Source organism: Lissotriton helveticus, chromosome 8 (assembly GCF_964261635.1).
Source record: "Lissotriton helveticus chromosome 8, aLisHel1.1, whole genome shotgun sequence".
Lineage (NCBI taxonomy): Eukaryota > Metazoa > Chordata > Amphibia > Caudata > Salamandridae > Lissotriton > Lissotriton helveticus.
The window spans coordinates 723200577-723222942 of record NC_136069.1 but is presented as its reverse complement, the minus strand read 5'-3'; the positions used below and the strand labels follow the sequence as shown (position 1 = coordinate 723222942).

The 22366-nt window shown below is 45.5% G+C and overlaps 1 protein-coding gene across 9 annotated transcripts in view; it reads left to right on the top strand.

The window, feature by feature from the left end:
* Positions 1-22366, top strand: part of DOCK9 (dedicator of cytokinesis 9) — a 1161971-nt gene that overhangs the window by 984615 nt on the left and 154990 nt on the right. For all 9 annotated transcript variants that reach the window (XM_078657525.1, XM_078657521.1, XM_078657523.1 and 6 more), the window contains exon 45: positions 11209-11315. In XM_078657525.1, coding sequence (XP_078513651.1) covers positions 11209-11315 — 107 coding nt within the window. The remainder of the gene's footprint in view (positions 1-11208; positions 11316-22366) is intronic.

Below are 22366 nucleotides of genomic sequence, written 5' to 3'. Positions count from 1 at the left end.
TTACACAGGGTGGTCACTCCTTGACCACAAGGGAGATTCTTCAGTCTTCTACGTCAAGTAGGATGTCGAAGGGTCCAGAGTTTCGTTTCATAAGTTTCAGTCAGGATAATCTGATGTGCATTGGCACTGCTCCCACCTATATTCCAAATCTGGGGGCTGGATTACCTGCTAGGTCCCTCCTATGGGTGGGACCCAGGAAGGGGGTGGTTACACCCCTTTTCCTTTGTCCATTTTGCCGCCAGGACTGGGGCAGGATGGCCCCAGAACAGGTTTGACTGGAATCTGCCCAGGGACACCTTGTGCGCCCCAGGCAGTGTCTAGTTTCTTTCAACCCTCCCTGCTACAATCCACTATCTCCTGTCTGGGGTGGTGTGACACCTCCCTGTGACAGGAGATCCTTTGATCAAGCGTCCTCTGCCAAGTTTCGGTCAGCAGCAGGAGGCCAGACTCGTGTCTGTGGCAGCAGCATCCATTTTGTGATGCTGGGGCTCTGGTTAGGATTAACCGCGTTTTCAGTAAAGTAACATGTCTTCTCCCTCTAGAAGGGTGGAATGCTACACCCGTCGCCAGAACTGGTGAGGGGGTAGTATTCCAAAATGTATGACACCAAACACGACATGTTTTGATAAAGCCAAACCAAAGTTAGCATTAACCGCGAGGATTATAATGCACTTAAGAGTATATGGTATGGCAGTATCACTAGAACAGCTGTAAGGAAATGGTTCCGATAGCTGCAGACAGGCTCAGCTCATGCTAGAGCACCATCTCACATAAAACCAAGCCCTCTGCCTCCAGGATTGTTAAGGCCTGCCATAGGAGTGACTTATAGGTGTATAAGTGTCCAGATATAGGTTTAGACATAGGTATACTATATCTAAGCAAGGGGTGATTACACCACCTTGCCCCAGCTGTGTGAACAGCCAGTTGTGTTGATTTAAGTACCAGCCAGGGGTGGCAAAAGATATGCTGCAGCCCCTGGTAGGCCTTGGATGCACCTATGCCCTGAGCACCTATAGTGCATGGTACAGGGGCTGACAAGGTGTCCAGTACCAAATTGGTGATGTACCTATAGTACATGTCTGTGAATTTAGAGAGAGAACAGCAGGCTGTGGGTCTGATTAGCAGGCCCACATCCACATTAAGTTGAAAACCAGTGAAGCAAAAAGCAAAAATTGGGGTGGCCATAGGATAGCAGACCCTACTCTCCTACACAACCCCCCCACCCCCACCCCCCAAACGCAGGGACATTAAACTTAACCTTGACCAGATAAGTCTCCATGTTCTAAGTGGAAGTACCTGGAGAGACCATCTGCATTACCATGGTCAGTCCCTGGGCGGTGCTCCACTGTAAAGTCCATCCCCTGTAGGGAAATGGACCACCTGAGCAGTTTGGGGTTTTCACCCTTCATCTGATTAAGCCATAGGAGGGGCTTATGGTCTGTCTGAATTAGGAAGTGAGTACCAAACAAGTATGGCCTCAGCTTCTTCAGGGCCCAAACCACAGCTAAGGCCTCCCTCTCAATGGCTGACCAACGTTTCTCTCTGGGGGTCAGCCTTCTGCTAATAAAAGCAATGGGCTGGTCTTTTCCATCTACATTAAGTTGTGAAAGCACAGCTCCCACCCCCAACTCAGAAGCATCTGTTTGAACAATGAACTGTTTGGAGTAGTCAGGACTCTTAAGGATTGGTGCAGAGCACATGGCCTTCTTCAGGTCATCTAATGCCCTTTGACAGCTAACTGTCCACTGAACCTTTTTGGGCATCTTCTTGGATGTCAGATCATTCAATGGTGTCACAATGGACCCATAGTTCTTTACAAATTTCCTGTAATACCCAGTCAGGCCCAAGAAGGCTCTGACTTGTGTCTGGGTAGTTGGAGGAGCCCAGTCCTGTATGGCCTGGATCTTGCTCTCCAATGGTTGAACTTGACCCCCACCTACTAGGTGGCCCATCTACACAACCTTGCTCTGCCCTATCTGGCACTTGGTAGCCTTGATAGTCAGGCCTGCCTTTTGCAGGGCCTCCAGAACCTTCTTCAGGTGGATCAGGTGATCCTCCCGGGTAGAGCTAAAGACAGCAATATCATCTAGATATGCTGCGCAAAAGTCATCCAACCCAGAAAGGACTTGATTCACCAACCTTTGGAAGGTGGCAGGTGCATTCTTCACACCAAAGGGCATCACCACAAACTGATAATGTCCACTGGGGGTAGAGAATGCTGTCTTGGCCTTAGACTCCTCAGCTAACCTGATTTGCCAATAGCCAGCTGTCAAGTCAAATGTGCTCAGATATTTGTCAGAAGCCAATTTATCAATGAGCTCATCTGCCCTTGGAATGGGATGAGCATCTGTCCTAGTGACAGCATTGAGACCTCTATAGTCCACACAAAATCTCATTTCTCTCTTTCCATCTTTGGTATGAGGTTTTGGCACAAGGACTCCTGGGCTGGCCCAGGGGCTCTCTGATGGCTCAATTACTCCACGTTCTAACATTTTCTGCACCTCAGCCTTTATACAATCCCTGACATGGTCAGGTTGCCTGTAGATTTTATTCTTGACAGGCAGACTGTCACCAGTATCCACCACATGGGTGCACCAGTTAGTTTGACTGGGTGTAAGTGAAAACATGTGTCTATGGGCTTGCAAAACCTGTCTGCAGTCCATCTGTTGCTGGTCAGTGAGGCTGCCTGCCAAGGCTACTCCATTAACTTAGCCATCATCAGGGTTTTGGGAAAGCAGGTCTGGGAGAGGGTCACTCTCTTCCTCCTGATCCCCATCTGTAGCCATGAGTAAACCCATGCTTTCCCTGTCAACAAATGCTTTCAACCTGTTCACATGGAGCACCCTGTGGGGGCTCCTAGGGGTTTCAAAATCCACCAAGTAGGTGACCGCTCCCCTCTTTTCAAGTATGGTGTAGGGTCCAGACCATTTGTCTTGGAGGGCTGCTGGGGCCACTGGCTCCAACACCCACACCTTCTGTCCTGGCTGGTATTCAGTCAGAACAGCCTTTTGGTCATGCCAAGCTTTCTGTAATTCTTGGCTGGCCTCCAGATTTTTGGATGCTTTCTCCATGTACTCAGCCATCCTGGAGCGGAGACCAAGTACATAGTCCACAACATCAAGTTTAGGCTTTTTGAGAGGTAACTCCCATCCTTCCTTCACAAGACACAATGGACCCAATGGACCCCTCACAGGGTGGCCAAACAAAAGTTCAAAAGGGCTGTAGCCAACCCCCTTCTGTGGGACCTCTCTGTAAGCAAAGAGTAAGCAGGGTAAAAGGATGTCCCATCTTCGCCTAAGCTTTTCTGGTAACCCTTTTAACATTCCCTTTAGGGTCTTGTTGAATCTCTCAACAAGCCCATTGCACTGTGGGTGATAGGGCGTGGTGAACTTATAGTTCACTCCACACTCCTTCCACATTGCCTTTAAGTATCCAGACATAAAGTTAGTACCTCTGTCTGAAAGTACCTCCTTTGGAAAGCCCTCTCAGGAGAAAACTCCAAGTAGGGCCCTTGCCACAACAGGAGCTGTTGTGGTCCTCAGGGGAATTGCCTCTGGGTACCTGGTGGCATGATCCACTACCACCAGGATAAATCTGTGCCCAGATGCTGTTTGGGGATCCATTGGTCCAACAATGTCAATCCCAACTCTCTCAAAGGGCACCCCCACCACAGGTAGAGGTATAAGGGGGGCCTTTGTGGTGCCACCTGATTTGCCACTGGCTTGGCAGGTGACACAGGAGCGACAAAACTCCTTGGCATCTTCTGACATATGAGGCCAGTGAAAGTGAGGGACAAGCCTGTCCCAAGTCTTGTTCTGGCCTAAGTGTCCTGCAAGGGGAATATCATGGGCCAAGGTTAGAAGAAAGCCCCTAAATTGCAGAGGTATAACCAACCTCCTGGTTGCACCAGGCTTGGGGTCTCTAGCCTCTGAATAAAGGAGCCCATCATCCCAATTTTACTTTATGGGTACCTTGAGCATTCCCTGCAGCCTCAGCAGCCGCTTGCTGTCTGTGAGTTTCAAGTGAAGGGCAAGTCAACTGAGCCTGCCCCAGGTCTGCCCTTGAGGGTCCCCCTGTCCCCAGAAACTCAACCTGATCAGGTTCAAGCTCTTCAGGGACAGTCTCCTCTTGGATAACAGAATCACCCTCCTGGGAGGTCTGATCCTCAACCTGGGGCAAGTGGGAAGGCTCTGCCTTGACCCTCTTGCTCCTTCTCTTGGGTTGTGGCTGGTCTATTGTTTCAAGATCCACCACAGGTTCAGGTAGGCACTTCTTGGCCTGGGACCTGGTTACAGCAAGGACATGTGCTGAAATCCCTAGCATTTCTGCATGAGTCCTGTACTCCACTTCTGACCATAAGGATTCCTCCTGATCATTTCCCAACAAACAGTCAACTGGGAGGTCTGCCCCTCCCCAGGAGAAATTAACAACAGCCACACTATGTGTAGTAGTGGCATTGCTAGCATTGGTCACTAGGTAGTTCTCACCTAGTATCATCTGTTCAGGGTCCACAAAGTTAGGTGTCACCATACTGACACTGGCACAAGTGTCCCTGTAGGCCTGAGCCAGTTTCTCATTAATTAAAGGTGTCTGCCTGTACTCACAGTAGAGGACATAGCTATGTCCCCTCACAGATCAGAACTGCCTGAGTAGGGATTCTGACTAAGCCAGACTCCATCTCAGTACCCAGGGTTAACCCCACTATAGCCTTGGGTTGTGCACTACCACTGCTAACTGTACTAGGGGGTGCAGGTGCCTTAGGGGCTGCAGTGGTAGGAACTGGATTTCTCTTAGTGCATTCACTTCCCCAGTGAGAAGTGGACTTGCAAAAGTTGCACCAAGGTTTCTTTGGGCCATCATTCTTCTTTTTCTTGTTACCATTTTGGGAATCACCCTCCTTATTACTATTTTGGGGGCCTGTAGAAGACTTCTGGTCTTTTTCTTTCTTATCTCCACCCTTCTGGTCTGCTTTCTTCTGATCACCTCCTTGGTTCTGGGGTTTCTGCTTAACCCTTGTTCTGACCCATTTGTCTGCCTTCTTTCCCAATTCTTGGAGAGAGGTCAGATCAGAGTCTACAAGGTGTTGATGCAACAGCTGGTTTGTACAGTTATTAAGGATCTGCTCTCTCATTATAAGATTGTACAATCCTGTATATCTGAGACTTTACTTCCCTGCCACCAACCCTCCAGTGCCTTAGTGGCACAATCAACAAAATCAGTCCAGTCTTGAGTCTGTGCTTTTTGGGTGTCTCTGAACAACAACCTGTATTGCTCAGTGGTTAGGCCAAACCCTTCAATAAGAGCACTCTTCAGGACAGAGTAGTTTTTGGCATCCTCAGGTCTAACTGTGAGGAGCCTATCTCTCCCTTTCTCAGAAAAGGAGAGCCACAAGATTGCTGCCCACTGATCTTGAGGGACCTGCTGTACCATGCAAGCCCTCTCTAGAGCAGTTATCCATTTGTGGATATCATCCCCATCTCTGTAGGGGGGCACAATCTTACTCAGGTTTCTATATTCATAGGACCTGTCTTTATCCTTTGGGATATTGCTGCCACCAGTGGGTATCTCCCCACTTAACTTCTGCTCTCTTGCAAAAGCTAGTCTAGCTTGGGCCAGGGCTAATTCTTCCCTCTCTATTTGGAGATTAACAGCTCTCATCCTGGCCCTATGCTCTTTCTTCTGAGGGGAAGTCATTCCTCTCTGAGATTCTCTTGAGGCACTAGAAATGTGAGAATCCCTGGAAGGGGTTCTCTCTCTCCTATTGCCTGGGAGAATTCTGCTATTGGGTCTGGGGAAGTGTCCTTCTCCATTCCCATGTAGGACCAAGTTGGCTTGGCTAAGCCTTGCCACTGGGACCTGGTTATCCCTATGTTCCTGATCTGACTCTTCCTCTTCTGATTCAGGGTCCACCTTCTCCTGACCCTGAGGGAACTATTCTAGCTTTCTCAAGATCATCCTTCTCCAGGATGGCTATCAGGATGGGAATGGTAGGGTTGTGACCCTTTTTCAGCTTCCTTGCAGTGCACAAAGCACGCAAGTCTCTATGGCTGAATTTGTCATAGCTGGAGGTTGCCTGTGGAGGGTCAACCACCACAGGTAGAGAGCTTATAGCTTCACCTGTGCCAGACATGACTGCTAGTGAGGTGTAAGTGATGCACTTACCTACAATAGTGTTTTCCTATTGTACCTTGCTAGTGAGTTGTAGTCAGGGTGTGCTAAGCCCTTTTATCTACAAATACTAAGTTCAGTAGAACTTAAATATTCTAAGCTTTGTTTATATGTACCTATGGTACTTAATGGGAGAGGAGTTGGCCTAACGGCTAGGGCGCTCGACCTCGGACCTGGGGATCTGGGTTCGAGTCTCGGTAACGACGCCAAAACCTCCTGTAATTCTGGGCAAATCACTTAATCTCCCCGTGCCTAAAAATGAAAGTAACTGGAAACTTAAAATGTAACGTAACTGGAAAAATATGTAAAGCATTCTGATACCTGATTCGGTTCGGGTCTAGTTCGCGCTATATAAAACTCTGCAAAAAAAAAAAAAAATGTGATCTTTCAATTTGATAAAAGATTGCAAAGGTAAAACAACAGCAAGCTCTAATCCGCACCGCGGCTCATCAATGTGAGAAGTTGGCCTGATGTATGATGTCCACAGTTCTGTGGGCACCCTGTATCAGTCCAAACAATCCCTTATGGTGGTGGTTGTAAGTCAACCTTAAAGACAAGCTATCCTAGTGGTAGCATGGACTAAGCAGCCTAAAGGCTTAACTCAAGAGGACATGCGAAGCCAGCTGTTTTACCATATGCAATCCTGTAATATCAAATGAAAGGACACCACACAAGTTATATATTATAAAAATATATGTATTTATTCTCAGAATAATCCCCACTACTCTTTATGAGCAATGAAGCACAAGCGTTTAAACAAAAGCACAATATAACATATACAAGTTGCACGTTTATGGATGAGGCCGGTGGCCACTTAAACCATATATCAAAAAAGTGGTATAAGAATCACTAATCGATCAGGGGTAAGGCCTTGGGAATCGCTGGGACTACACTGGACTAACAGCAGTTAGGACGGGAGTAGCACGCAGGATTCGGGTGCAGTGCAGAAAGCACACGCATGCACCAATGCAAAGTCAATGGTGCGTAAAAGTTATCGAGTTACAGTTTTAAGAGTCTTCCGACTGGACTAGAAGGACAAAACTTTAGACTTAGACACTAGAGGTGTTAACCACTACAGGAGCACCGGCGTTCAAGAGTTACTTCACCCACAGGAAGCGGGTGCACAGGTGCAAAGATGTGTCTGGTTTCGTCACGAAGATCTAGGGTGCCTGGAGATGAAGATGCTGCAGGCGTCCAGAAGAGAAGTGTCCGGTGCGATCCAAGGGTGGATCGAAGTTGTAGAGTACCTGAAAGCAGAGGGGACATAGTCTGGGTCACTAGCCAGTGACCAGGAAGTAACCAGGAAGGAACCAGGCGATGTCGGGCGCAATCAGGTTGATGTTGTGAAGCTTGTCTCCGCTGCCACGTGGACTCTGGGGCACCGAGGATGTCCTGGAGTGGATCACGAGCTGTCCCACGAAGTCTCTCGCTGTCGGCGGTGTCGGCTTCCGGATCGGAGTCAACAAGCCTTGGCAAAGGCAACCCACGCAGGATTCGAAGATCGCTTAACACTCGGACCAGCAAGGTCAGAGCGGGTGCTCCTTTTCAGGGGAGCGAGGGCCAGTCTGGAGCAACCAGACCAGCTGTGTAAATTCTTAGGTTCGTCGGTTCTGGGGCCACTAGCCAACGGGCAAGCGACCGGACCAACGCGTCGAGCAGGAAAATGCAAAAGGGCCCCACGCAGCACTCGTCGAGTGTGGAGGGGTGAGCTTCGGTGCAAAAGCTGCTCGGGGCTGGAGCTTCTCAAACTCCAATGCACAGCTTCGAGGGAGCCTCGGGTGCTGCACGGTCAGCGCTTCGTGTTTTTACCAAGATGGCCGCTCCCACTCTTCAGGTCGCCTCCACGGGTCTCAGCTCTGCATAGACTGTGGATCGGGCTGTTGGAAGGCAGGAAAGCTGGCTCTTGTCGATCTCTGTCGCTCGAGTTCCGACGGGAACTGCAACAAAGCAAACGTCGAGGTGCTGGATGGTGCCTGTTTGCACAGGGTGGTCACTCCTTGACCACAAGGGAGATTCTTCAGTCTTCTACGTCGAGTAGGATGGCGAAGGTTCCAGAGTTTCGGTTCATAAGTTTCAGTCAGGATAATCTGATGTGCATTGGCACTGCTCCCACCTATATTCCAAATCTGGGGGCTGGATTACCTGCTAGGTCCCTCCTATGGGTGGTACCCAGGAAGGGGGTGGTTACACCCCTTTTCCTTTGTCCAGTTTGCCGCCAGGACTGGGGCAGGATGGCCCCAGAACCGGTTTGACTGGAATCTGCCCAGGGACACCTTGTGCGCCCCAGGCAGTGTCTAGTTTCTTTCAACCCTCCCTGCTACAATCCACTATCTCCTGTCTGGGGTGGTGTGACACCTGCCTGTGACAGGAGATCCTTTGATCAAGCGTCCTCTGCCAAGTTTCGGTCAGCAGTAGGAGGCCAGACTCGTGTCTGTGGCAGCAGCATCCATTTTGTGATGCTGGGGCTCTGGTTAGGATTAACCGCGTTTTCAGTAAAGTAACATGTCTTCTCCCTCTAGAACGGTGGAAGTATTCCAAAATGTATGACACCAAACACAACATGTTTTGATAAAGCCAAACCAAAGTTAGCATTAACCGCGAGGATTATAATGCACTTAAGAGTATATGGTATGGCAGTATCACTAGAACAGCTATAAGGAAATGGTTCCGAAAGCTGCAGACAGGCTCAGCTCATGCTAGAGCACCATCTCACATAAAACCAAGCCCTCTGCCTCCAGGATTGTTAAGGCCTGCCATAGGAGTGACTTATAGGTGTATATGTGTCCAGATATAGGTTTAGACATAGGTATACTATATCTAAGCAAGGGGTGATTACACCACCTTGCCCCAGCTGTGTGAACAGCCAGTTGTGTCGATTTAAGTACCAGCCAGGGGTGGCAAAAGATATGCTGCAGCCCCTGGTAGGCCTTGGATGCACCTATGCCCTGAGCACCTATAGTGCATGGTACAGGGGCTGACAAGGTGTCCAGTACCAAATTGGTGATGTACCTATAGTACATGTCTGTGAATTTAGAGAGAGAACAGCAGGCTGTGGGTCTGATTAGCAGGCCCACATCCACATTAAGTTGAAAACCAGTGAAGCAAAAAGCAAAAATTGGGGTGACCATACGATAGCAGACCCTACTCTCCTACAGGCCTTCTGTTTTTCTTTGGGCTGATGTCAAGCCTTCCCCGGGTTGTTTTTCCCTGTAACACTTTTGCTTTTTCCTCTGCTGCTGAAGTTCTTCCAAAGAGGGTTCCCGTGTTTTGGGACTTACCGTACCCTATGTAGGGTAGTGGTAGCTATTATATACCTACGCTCTGCTGGGGAGTGCGGGTTGCCTTCGGGTACCGTTCTCCATGGTGTTTCTGTATGTTGCTATTGCTTTTGAGGTTGTGTGCGCGGCCCTTGTAGTAGTAGGTCCCGCCATTTCCTCTCCTTCCTGCTCTTGTGCTGAGAGCTGGGATGATTCAGTGTCCTTCATGCTTCTGGTGGCTTATGGTTATAGCCACCGTTCTGGCTGGCCTGTTGCCTTCCCTCTGGGTGGCCTCGCCTCATTCCTTGGTTCCCTTGGGCCCTCTGGGCTTCTTCTTGTTCCTCTGCCTGTCCTGGCATAGGGTGGAAGCTCTGTTGCCCTGGAGGTGGAGTGGGGTGCTTCGGCCTCTCCGGCCTTACCCTTGGTTTCTATGTTGTGAGTGTGTGGGCCTCCACTCTTACTTCTTAGACCTACATCCCTTCTGGGGCTGCTGGCGTTTGACTTGTGGGGGTCCTCTTGCCTGGTAGGGACGAGGTTGCCTCCCTGGTCTACAGGTCTGGTCCCCAGGTCTGGTCCCCTGTGGGCCTTCTGTCCTGTCCAGACTGGTGGGGTCCTTTCGCAGACCCTCCTTCCCTATGGGTATTGCTAGGGTATTTATTCTACGTGAAGTAATCTGGGGCTAGTAGTCTCTATCAGATGTACGAGTTACTTACCTTTGGTAACAATGTATCTGGTAGCGACGATTCTAGCTGCAGATTCCTTCACGGCCCACCCTTCCTCCCCGTTCTGCGAGGACCCCAGGGCTGGTCCTTGGTACTCGCCTCCCGATGGGGGACCATGTCTTCTGTGAGTACCTTCTTTTGCTCTTGGTGGTGGCTCCGTCTGGTTACTGTTCTTCCCTCCTCTTTGGTTCTGGGAAGGTAGGGTTCTGGTGCTCCTATGCCCCGCTGCTCTGGCTGCTCCAGGTCGGGGAGGTTTGCCTATCATCTCTGCCTTCCTCCCTTCCTCTTGCTGCTAGGGGCCTGGCCCCTCTATCTCCTCTGAGTGGGGCCCTCTGGTCGTGCCTTACCCTTGTTACTTGGGGGGTGGATGCCCTCCAGGTTGGGGTGGCTGGAGGTTGGTTGTTCCTGCCTGTTGGCACTGTCTCCCCTTCCTTGTTTCGGGATGTGATAGTGCGCCTGCTACATGAGTCATGACTTTTACGCAGGTTCCCTGTCTCCGGGGGAGAGGTGGGGTGTTGCTGTTTATTTATTGGCAGGGTATCTGCTCAGGGATCTGCTCTGTTCTTCCTCTCTCTCTCTGCCCTTAGATACTGCGGTGTTGCACTGTTTTTTATGGGGTTTCTTTTTTGTATACTCTTTCGCACACTGTTCCCATGCTCCCACAGTTTTTTGTTTGGTGGCTCCGCGTTGTGGCGCGGAAAAGGTCTCTGAAGAAAACTGGCGTAGGCGCGCTTGGGTGGGGCTTATGTGACCTCGCTGACGTCACGTACCCGGACGACGCCTGGGCGGAGTTGCGTGATGTCGCCCCGCCCCCAGCGCCCAGGGATGCTGTGGCAAAAAAGTTCCCAGATCCAGTCTCATGCCTGGGGATAATTCTACTTGAAGGAATCTGCGGCTAGAATCGTCTCTACCAGATACATCGTTACCGAAGGTAAGTAACTCGTACATTAGGTGTCTGCTGAAATTACAACTGAACAGTGCAATGAAAAAAGCCAGAGTTAATAAAAGACCTAACATAGCTGGTAGTCATCCACGGACTTTTCTGTTGTGTCTTAAATCAGGAATGTTTAGACAGGGATGCTCAACTTTCAGAGTTATCACCCCAAACATTGATGAAGAAGCATCTATGATGGAGGACGTTGGAATGCAGGATGTCCACTTTAATGAGGTAAGCCTTTCAAATATCCAGTTTCTGCTTCATTTTTGCAAAATTAGCGCTTTATGAAAGTGGGGTTGGTAAATGCATGTTCCAGTTCAATGCAACCTGCCCTGTCCTCTAAAAGTATATTGCTTCTAGTTAAAAAGAACTGGTGTTCTCTTCTGTTTTTTTGCAGTAGCCCGCCAGTTTTTATGACAGTCATAATACATCCTACTGTATCTCGGGACATAATCTCGAATGAAACTGGGCATCCACATTCAGTAGCACAATTGTTTTAATGAAACATTTTCCCAAGCAGAAGCTAGCGAGATGGGTTTCTCTAGTTAAGTGTTTTTAAAAATAATTACTTAAGTGTTATTTTTATAGCCCCTGATGGTATGTGTTATCTGAGGAACAGCTAACAAATGCATCACGGAGAGAGCACGATGTTCAATGCCTGCTCAATGATAAGGAAACTTGCAAAAGAAGGACAATTTTATCAGCTGTTTTCACAAACTTATCTAAATTGCTCGTGGAAGGTGACTTTAACGTTGATGTCAAAGGCATAATCGAGTCAATGGTTAACCACATTCATTGCCAGTGCACGTGGAGTTATCAGAGGCATCTTATGACCTCTGGCACTCTAAAGTTCTGCTCTGAAAATAAATCCAGTAAATTAATAATATTGGTATAGTAATGCACGGCGATCTCTGCCTTCGTTCAGTGTTTTTAAGTTGTCAGGATACTGAAACTAACTGTGGACACAGATTGGCCTCAGTGGACTTTCCAAAAGAAACAGGTTTGCACTAAGGTGCATGGACATTGATTGACCAAAATGTTATCAGTAGCGAAAGTGAAATCTTGCACCGTTTGACACTGGAAGACTTTAGAGATGTAAGTCTTTGTGCCACCCTTCACTCATCAACACTCTCCTGTTTTCTCCAGAAATGTTAAAGAAAGAGCAAGACAATGAAATTCCAGAAAGTAAACATGGCTGTTACAGTCCTACCTACATTATTTCTGTACTGCTGTCTTCACAAGCCCCAAGACCAGGGGTAACGCGGAGCACGCCTGGGGCAGTGGCTGCACCTCTGGCTGTCCTATTTTGTGTCTGTGCAAAGTTTTTGTTCGCGAGAGGGTTGAGTTTTGAAAAACAAAAGTTTCTTAAGTGAAGCAGTTATTTTTAGCTCCTCCTTTTAAACACATATTTAGTTGCTACTACGGTGAGGGTAGGCTGCTTTATTGTAGTGCAGGATGAGCAAATATAACATCCTACCTGGATTCCTAGGCACTCTTAAGGTTTTTGTAAATAACATGTTCTATTGATTTGTATTACCAAATTTTAACACACATTTATGTCCAGGGTATCCTAAAAAATCTATTGAGCCGGTTGCACTCTTTGAGGGGTTTTTAAGTGCAGCAAAATCACGTAGAAAATATAACTAATAAACCATTTGCATTGTATTTAAATCATGACTTATACATTAAGAGTGTCTGAGGTATTTTTTTTTCTTCCCTTTAATGTTTTCACGAGTCTCTCCTTCCCTTCTCCATGCCCACATTTGGAGTCTTAAAAATCTCATTGCCTGCTTCGCCTCTGATTCATTTACTCTCTACTTTTTAAGCATGGAAATACTTCCACATTTTGGCATTGCATTATTATTACGTAATATCTAAATGAAACTTGTTGAATACCCTCATTAATGCTAAGGACCTTATATGCTCCCTGGTCCAAGACTACTAATCCTCATCAAGTGATTTCCTTTTCCTGGACAAGCCAGGCTTCTGAGCCGGAAGCCCTAGGGCAATGGGGAATGGTACCAGATATTGTTATAGAAGTGAATGGGGCAAAGATCTCAAGGGTGCTTCGGTGATTCATTTAGTTTATGATTTTGTACCATAAGTTATTAATGCACATTAATGTAAACTAAAGTAAAGTAAAGTAAAGTCCACATTTGTAAAGCGCACAATCACCCGTAAGGGTCTCTAGGCGCTGGGGGCCGTCGGGAAGATTAAGCGAGCTATTGCCCAGAGTCACATGGTGCTGGGCTAACCTGCCGCCGGAGCTGGGGATCGAACCGTGGTCCCCAGATTCCAGCGTCAGTCGCCCTGGCCGCGGCGCCACACCTCTTCCAACTAAGAAAGAAACGATCCAGAGAATAGACGTGGCTTTCTATAATCCTTGTGAAACTGCCCCGATCAAAGCGTGTGTGAATTGCACAGCTCACAAGTGTGGCTACAGTTCTTACCGACTCCATACCTGAGACCCACTGCCTGCCGTGTCACAGTGCAGTCTGTAGTTTGGTGGATCGCTAAGAATAAAGAGTTGAGCTAGGGTCCCTGGGTGCACCTGGGCTACTGGGCACTTTGTGGGGTCTGGGGCAACGGAGAAACATGTTTCTAAAGTGAAGGTGGACATTAGTCCTTCTGTGCCGCGTCATTCCTGTATCAATTGAAAACAAATCCTGTCCACTCCGATACATTTCTACTATTTTGGGTTTACAGTATGTGGAGCTGCACATGGGGCAAATGACGTGTGGGAATAGAGGCATCTCACTCCTGTCCTCCGCCGCCCATTATCAAATAAACATTGACAACGCTAATAAGATTTGCTTTTGGGGTAGTGGAAGTGCATCATTGACTGGCTGTCATGAGTGGTTGTTTGAGTGGGACAATAGATCAGTGTAAGAATGAGTTAATATATGAGTAACTGAATGGCTGAATGAGGGCACCTCTGGTAAGTAGAAGAGTGAGTTTTAGTCTGCATTGATGAATGAAGGAATGAGTGGATAAACCGCACTAGCCGTTCTGTGCTGTAACAGTGCCCACACATATTGATGGCGCTTTCCTTTAAGCAAGCACTCGCCTCACTACATATAAATAGAATGTGCACGCTTTATCTGTAGGCGGATCAGCATTGCAGAGTGCACGCTGAATGCCATAAATCTAGCTTTAATATGCTATTGCATGGTTTTATTTCACAAGCTTGCAGTGCTTAATGGCGCTGCTAGCTTGCGGAATGAAAACAGCAAAGACATAGGTACCATAGAACAAATAGCCTGTGCACGCTTCAGCATGGCTGTGTTCGTCTGTTAATGCCAGAACTATTGCCTTTGCCAGGTCTTGTTTTATAGCTCCGTCTGTGCACAGTGATTTTCATTATTGCGCTCTTTGGTATTCTCTCTGTAGTAGGATATGTGATTAAAGGTAGACTCAGTATTATTTTTAATGTTTTGTCTAGAAGAGTATTTGCCATGATTTTAGTATGAAGTTTATAAAAGCATTATTCAACAGTTGATCAAGGTTAGGATGCAGTGACAGGGGTGTGTGTGGGTGCCAGGAATGGAACAGCCGTGGACGTTAGAGATTAGGAAAAGGCTTCTTTGGCAGAGCTGGATTTGCATCAAAGTACTAAAAAAGCAACACCTGTTCCAGGATTCGATTAAGGTGAAACGTATGTGACGGCTCCAATACAGCAATAGCAGTGGAGTAGGCAGGTCAGCATTAAGGTGACTGAAACGCCTGTTGTGGGGACTACAAGAAGCATGCCCTTGTGCGTATCAGGGCTGGACTGGGTTCCCTTGTACCAGTTTGGTTCCGCCATTATAGGGCAAGCATCCATGACAGATTTAATTTTGTAGCAAATGTTTTTCTTTCTTCTGCCATAAAAAAAATACCAGTGAATCCAGAATCCAAATTAGAGAATGCTACTATTGAGACGAAGTATCAATACAAATGTGAAATAAAGATGTGTTTCCCCCCCTCAACAAAAGCCGCCTTACTTCCCTTTAATGTGGGCGTATTGAATTACAATCATTGTTGGAGAAGTTGTATCTTGTTTACATATAGTTGTCAACCTGGTGCCCATTCCCTCTTGCATTGTATTGTAGTGTAGTTCCTATATTCCCAATAGGCTCTGCGCATTGGAATAATATCTTCAGTAGTATAGATTTAGGACTGTGGTTAACTAGGTCTGTACTGTTGATATTAGACTTAAGTTTTCTGTGCCTGCTAGCTCAGAGTTCACTAGAAACTTTCTCGAATAGGCGAGGAGGAGTTTAACCTCCCTGGATAGACAAGAAGGGATTTAGTTTCTGACAACCATAAAACATGACAACTTTGCTCTCCCTGATTAAGAGTGTATCTCTAGAGTCGTGTGAAAACAAAAGACAGCTATTTCACTAAGTCAATACGTGCGTACTTAGTTTCACCAGATTTGCGGAGAAAAAGAAGAGACGGGCGTTTTCAATAAAAGGTGTTATTTATTGAGCAGTCTCTTTTCTTATACAAGAGAAATGAATCGCTACAATTGCAATACTTAGGGTAAAGTAGAATGCATATAGTAAAAGCAGGATTATGAAATAATACTGTAAAAGCATGGATATGGTTTCTTAGCCATATGATACTTTAAAATGGATAAAATAGATACATACATATATATTGACTAATCGTACTCAACTGGTGCTTCTAACTACGCCTACCCCGGTGTACCTGACCTAAGCCTAATACGTGGGAAGAAGTAAGCAAGTAGCAGTTTAAGTTAAGTTTGTTTTGCCAAGAATCTGACCCAAGAATTCTCTGTACGGGTCTAGTCAGTTCAGTACCTGGGTAATAGAAGGCAGGAGGGCTGGTATCTCTTTCTCAGGACTCGGTATCCCAGTCACACGCAAGGGCAAGCTGGAAACGCTGGAAGCTGGATTTCTCGGCAAGAGAAAAGACAGCGTCTCTCTCAGCGCGTCAAAAGGGAGGGGCAGCGTCCGTGGGCTCTCGCATCAGCTGGGCTCTCCGGTAAGTAGTCGCTGCTCCAGGTTCATCACCACCGTGTCTTTGCTTAAGGCAGCGTTGGTATATTTATACCTGAAAGGTGCCGGGTTTGACGTAAGGATGGACATAAGACGTCAATAAAGATCTCACTAAGAACTGGTCGTTCTTACAGTGCTCTACAGGAGTTCTCGAACAGAATCAAAACAATCGCAGGCGGGGATTTCCCAGGTTACTGGAGGTTTGGATTTGTTTAAGAACTCGTGTGCTTTCTAGGGGGCTGGAGGAATAGTGCTTGCTTAATGTGACAGCATGCGCTATGACTAATTTATGAAACGGGTTTCTGTGCCGTTGTAGGGATATTAGTTATTTATAACCGGACAAGGGCCAAGAATAGGAATATCGATACAGGTACCTAGATAAACACACTACACCCACTCCACGAATTCATGTCCATAGTTACTAATCTAAGCAATAGTAAACATATCTAATGGTGTATGTGCCCAAAATACATTTTTGCATTGTAAAATGGCGTATGCGAAATACACGAAACATGAGTATAGGTACAGTATTTCAAGCAGAGTAATCATTCATTAAATAGGATGCATATATCAGCGGAATGATTTTGCGAAATTACACATGAAATGGCTCTTATTACAGAAACAAAGTTCGAGACCACTTCATCACATATAAATACAGTTATCTGTAAATATGCTAGAGGCTGAGGTAATATATTGTCTCTAGAGTTCCTAAAAATAGAAGCTCTGTTCTCTAAGAATAGTTCTACTTTAAGCAGAAGATGAGTGCCAAAAAAAAAGTAAATATTGTGGAATCGGGAAAAAAGTTTTCGTTTTCAGGGGAAGTAGAAAAAATAGTTCCAAATAGTCCCAGTAGCTTTGTTTTTCAAAGCTGAAGGCCAAATTCAGAGTTCAGGGAACGCTGTGTGCTCGTTTGCTTTAAGTTATTCTTTTTGTTCGGGGGAAAACATCATTTCAGACAGACTTTCAAAAAAACAGTTTACCGGCTCAGGTGAAAGTTCAACCAAGTTGGAGAATGCCGCTACCATGCAGTCGGGCGCATGATCGCTTTCAAAGATGTTTTGATCAGCATTGCTTACAGAAAGTTGTACCTGGTTGATGCTGCTCTCGTCTTGTACTTCACTACCCTTTAATCGCAGTGGTGAAGTTTCCACGAATGCCGTCATCAGGATAGGTAACCGCTGGGGACAACACGATGCATGAGCCTTTACTGGACTTAGCAAAGTATCTGTATCCAATGGTACTTCCGATTGTAGTGTAAGACGGGTGTCTAACACGCATTCTTCTCCGCATAGCATACATCTTAACACAGGTAAGATACAATTCTGCCAGGTGAGTCTGAATGAAAGAAACCAGGTCATATTTAGATCTCTTAGCCGTGCTAATCCAAGGACTTTAGTTATGCGGTCCCGATAGCGTATAGCTAGGATCGTTTCTTCCATTGTTGCTGGAGTCTTGTCTGTGACATGGCTTGCCATAACGAAGCAGGAGGATCAAAAATAAAATGCCTGCTACGAGTCCCAACAGGAGTGGAAGGCCGCCAAAGACCGAATGGACAAAATTAGGAAAAATGCCCAGGACTGCTTTGAATGGTGTCAAAAGTCCCGAAAAAATTGGCTTAAATACACTCGCGATACCATTCGTATCAGAAATGTTTAAGATTTTGTGTAGCATTTCTGCGAAGTGTAGGGGGCAATTTGTTGATAATAATGCATGTATCTCTGTCTTTGTCCTTGCAATTTGGAGATCATACGTTTCTTTCGATGACGTCAAGGGCACAGGCGTCTGTAGAAGCACAGACTTCATTCTGCTCAAAGTATCAATTTGAATAGAAGAGATTTTCAAACTGGGCCAAAATGTTCCCTTTCTGTCTGGAGTGTCGTTTGGATATAATACTTGCATACAACAGGTGACCATGGAACTCACGCTTACCAGATAAGCTTTTCCTGGCACCAAGCCACAACATCTGTGGTCCACAATTAGAATGTAACTCCCGTTAGAAAGCCGTCTGAAGAATGGCTCTATTCGAGTTGCAGGTGTGCCAAGCTGGTGACATGAAAGGTTATTTGAAGTCCCCTCACAGGCCCCATGTAAATTTATACCATGACACAGAAGTATACCACTTAGTGATTTTTCACAATTATTACCACTAAGAAATACACTTTGGCCTTTTTCACTATAACATGTGTGTGTGTAAGGTAATTTCCATGTTGACTTAATGTATCCTTTACCCAACCTTTCATACTGGCCTGCCTGTATATACTTTTGGCAGTATCGAAATTGGAAAGTTGTTATCGGAATAGTTATGATTCCGTGTATTATCCATTCAATGACAGGTCGTTCTGACATTGTCAATGGTAATCTCTCGAGTTTTTCAATGCTCAGAATTGTATATTCTGCTCCCTTTTGTGCCAAGCTGATTTGTGTATCAGTAAGGTTATAGATCGAGAATAATGATGTTGTGTTGATTAAACGCCAAGGCACGTAGCCTGAACGCAGATTTTGTAACGTCCAGCCAAGCTGTACAATAGAACGCAATTGAGACTGACCATGTTGTAACATTAGTAAGTCCTGCTCTATTATATCGATTGCAGATGATACAATACTGTCCAGTGAATATATTCTGGAAGACAGAGTCATTAACCCATTGTCCACAACAGAAAGTGATTTTTCCAAATTAATACATTCAATTTCCCGTATTTTCTCTGCTGTCTCAATTTGAGTTTCTTTCCAAGCTTCGTTGTAAGCTGCATATATAGAGGCCGCTATGAAACGTTTTTGACGCTGTTTGCATGGTCCCATAATGAAATCACCCAAGTCAGCACCTTCTTTAAGTAAAGTCACGTGTTGCTTAATTTCTGCCAGTGTGGATGTCTGTAGCCATTCGAGGCAGAGTTTTCCAACACTGTATGTTGGTACAAACCTTGGATGTTGTCTCTGGGAGTATATAGGGTCTGGCCTGGTCAATTTTAACCCCTGTATTTTGTTCAGGAATCTATCTTGACAGTTATTTGTGTCTGTAGGCCAGATCAACCATTTATTCCAATCAGGATATGTTCTGTTTTGGTTTAAAATATGGGATACGTCTATCTCAACATCTGTAGTGCTATTACTGTCAGGTGTTGGCTTTGGAATAGACGGTTTATTTAAGTCTTTGATTTTGGCTAGGCCAAGACAGGTTGTCTGTTGAATTGTGTCATTCAAAAATATAATTTGTTCTGGGATCATGCAGGCTCTAAATAATGATTCTATACTTTGGACCTGCCAATCTCTTGTACCCCAGATGGTTTTTGTTTCAATATTATTGTTCCAGAAATCAAAACCGAATGTATTCATTTTTTCGAAAAATGTTTCTGAATAGATTAATTTTGTGTTTGTCAGCATGGTTTTCATTCCTGTCTTATTTAACAGTTTGAAATAAAACGTTTCTGCATCACTTGTGTTAAACCCTGAGAAGTATGGGAATTTATCATAAAATGTTTTTGAACTGCCTTTTGGAGGAGTTGCACAATGTTCCCATTGATTATAATTAAAAACATTTCTAGGTTGAGCAGATTTATGCAAATAATGGTTAGCATAGTGGTTGTAACAGTACATCTGGTCATAATTAGATGAACCCTGTAAATAATCATGTTCTGTAAATTTAGCTGACATAACTAAGTCTGACATCATATCATTAATACTTTCAAAGTCCCAATCATCAGAAAATGTGCTCGGTTTTACAAAGTCACTTAAGGAAATCTTAAATTGATGTGGATACTTCAGGAGTTCGACCGGGCCATATATGTCATAGTCTGTTTTGTCCCATGCTACCCCACCGGGTATAGGATTGGCTGTGAAGTTTACTGAAGAAAGTTCTCTTTTCTCGATGTGTGAAGACTTGTGTGGCTTTAGGACCAAGTTGATATTCTGACTTGCTGTGTCCATTGTAACATATTTCCTTCAATATAGTGTCCCAAGCATATTACCATGATGAGCCAAAGCAGGAGGAAAAGTACACCTAGCACCACCCAAAATTCAATCCATGGAGAAATCAGATAGGTTTCTTGTAGTTGATGAAAGAGTTTCTTTGCTTTGTCTTTAAAAGTCTTTGATGTTGTCGGCTGTTCCTCAGGTTCGCTCGGATCCTCAGAAAAGTCATCGAAATTGATGAAGTAGCCTGATGCAGTTCTGTCAATTGTTTCAATTGCTTCTGAATTTATTTTTGCTTTTGGAATTTTCTTTGTTTCATTAGCATAGTCTGTGGCTACATCATTGTAGATTGGTGTTTCTTGACGAATTGTTGCAATTTGGGTTTCAAGAGGCATAAGCTCCATGGCTTTGTTGCATAGTCCATACTATAGTCCAGACTATAATCCAAATGTGGATTATAGTCCTTGTTGACTCGCTGTAGGTTTATCAAATGTGATTAGTCTTTCAGTTTGAACCTCTTGATTTGTAGCAAACTTTGGTGTTCTGCTATTTCTTGGGAGTCCACTTGGCCTACTACTTATTATTTGCCACATGATTGTGGTTTAACCAGGTCGATGGATACAACTCGGTTCTCCTTTTTACCAGCAAGGGGCGGTAGTACAACTGATCTTGTTCCGTTGACAGCTAAGACAGGTACTGCTTTTCTGTAAGAAGGCCCAAATTCCTTCTTCACCGCGATTTTCTCTCTGACCAGATCCTCAATCTTTGGAATCCATACAGGCCTTGCTGGGACAGGTGGTTTCTCTTCAGTGGCTGTTGGCTGTTGTTTCAACTTTATGTTGCTCAGGTCTTTTCTTTTTTCATTTAAGTCCTGTAAAATAGCCAAACGATCTTTGATATCAAAGCATTTTCCTTCCACCACTGAAGTTTGACTATCGAGGTCCTGGATTTGCATTCTAGTCCCGAACAATAGTTCGTACGGACTGAGACCTCTTAGAGAATTTCTTGGCAGATTATTAAGACTACGTTGGACACTTATTAAATGTTTGACCCATCCAGCCCCCGAACTTAATACCTTTGCCGTTATAGATTGCTTTATGTCACGTTTTATTCATTCCACCATCCCATTTCCCTCAGGAAGGAAGTGATAAGAGTCCCGCAATGCAATGCCCATGCTGGCCATTGCCTTCCCCACAAGCTCGAGAGCTTAGAAGCAGGACACTGGTCAGAATGTAGCATGCCCATTGCGTATATGCCGTTATAGACTCTCGAATCTTTTATAACCGTTCTGGCAACAGCCGAGCGCTGGGGCCACATCCAAATGAATATCGTGCAGGAATCCACTGCGACCATGATATATTTATAGTTGCCATCCCTTTGTAAGGGACCACAGTGGTCCAAGTAAACACAAGCTAATGGTTTATCTGAGATTAGAAGGGGCGTCTGTGCTGGTCGTCTCACTGTTGATACCTTCATTTTTTGGCATTTTTCACATTCTAGAACATAGTTCCTAGTTTGTCTTCTCATGCGTGGCCACCAGTATCTCTGTTTTAATAATGATACTGTGGCTGAAACACCAGCGTGTGCAGAAGCGAGCCCTTCGTGTGCCGCTATTATTAGTCCTAACCTATGTTCCATGTTTGGAATTGCCCTATCCCCCACTCCAGGGATTCGAGCAAATGGAACGTTATTAACAACAGTTATGTATGAGTACTTTCCTGGAAAGCCTTTTGGGAGTGTTTTATTTCATTTTTTACTGTAGCGCTGACAGCTTGCAGTATTTCGCTGTCTATTTCTGTTTTTGACCGAGTGATGGCGGCTACGGAAGCCGTTTGTACTGCTGCCTTCGCGGCCTCATCAGCCAATGAATTCCCTGCAACGTGAACGCCAACACGTTGATGACTCAGTGTATGTATCACATGAGTCTTTTGTAGTTCCTTTTGTAAAAGAACTACTTGTTCCCAAAGCGTTTTATGCTTGATTGTGCCACCCTATGCATCTTTGAAACCATTTAGAATCCAATTCTGCAAGTATTCATTATAAGACTGAACGCAATAATATGAATCGCACACTATGAGTGTGGGGAATTCGCGATCGGTATTTTCAAGCGCCATCCTCAATGCTAGTAGTTCAGCTCGCTGAGCTGTACAATCTCCTAGAGATTGTGTTTTAGTGACCAGTGGTCTAAATTTTCCTTCGTGCCAACGACCTTTAACAATCGCGCACGCAGCACTGTAAGCTTGTTTACCCCCAACTGCGGGCTGTGCTGATCCGTCTGTATATATTATACAACCGTAGTGTTCAAGAGGCAAGATTTCGGTCGGCAGAGGACATTCAAATTCATATTGGAGAAATTCTTGTGTTTTTAAG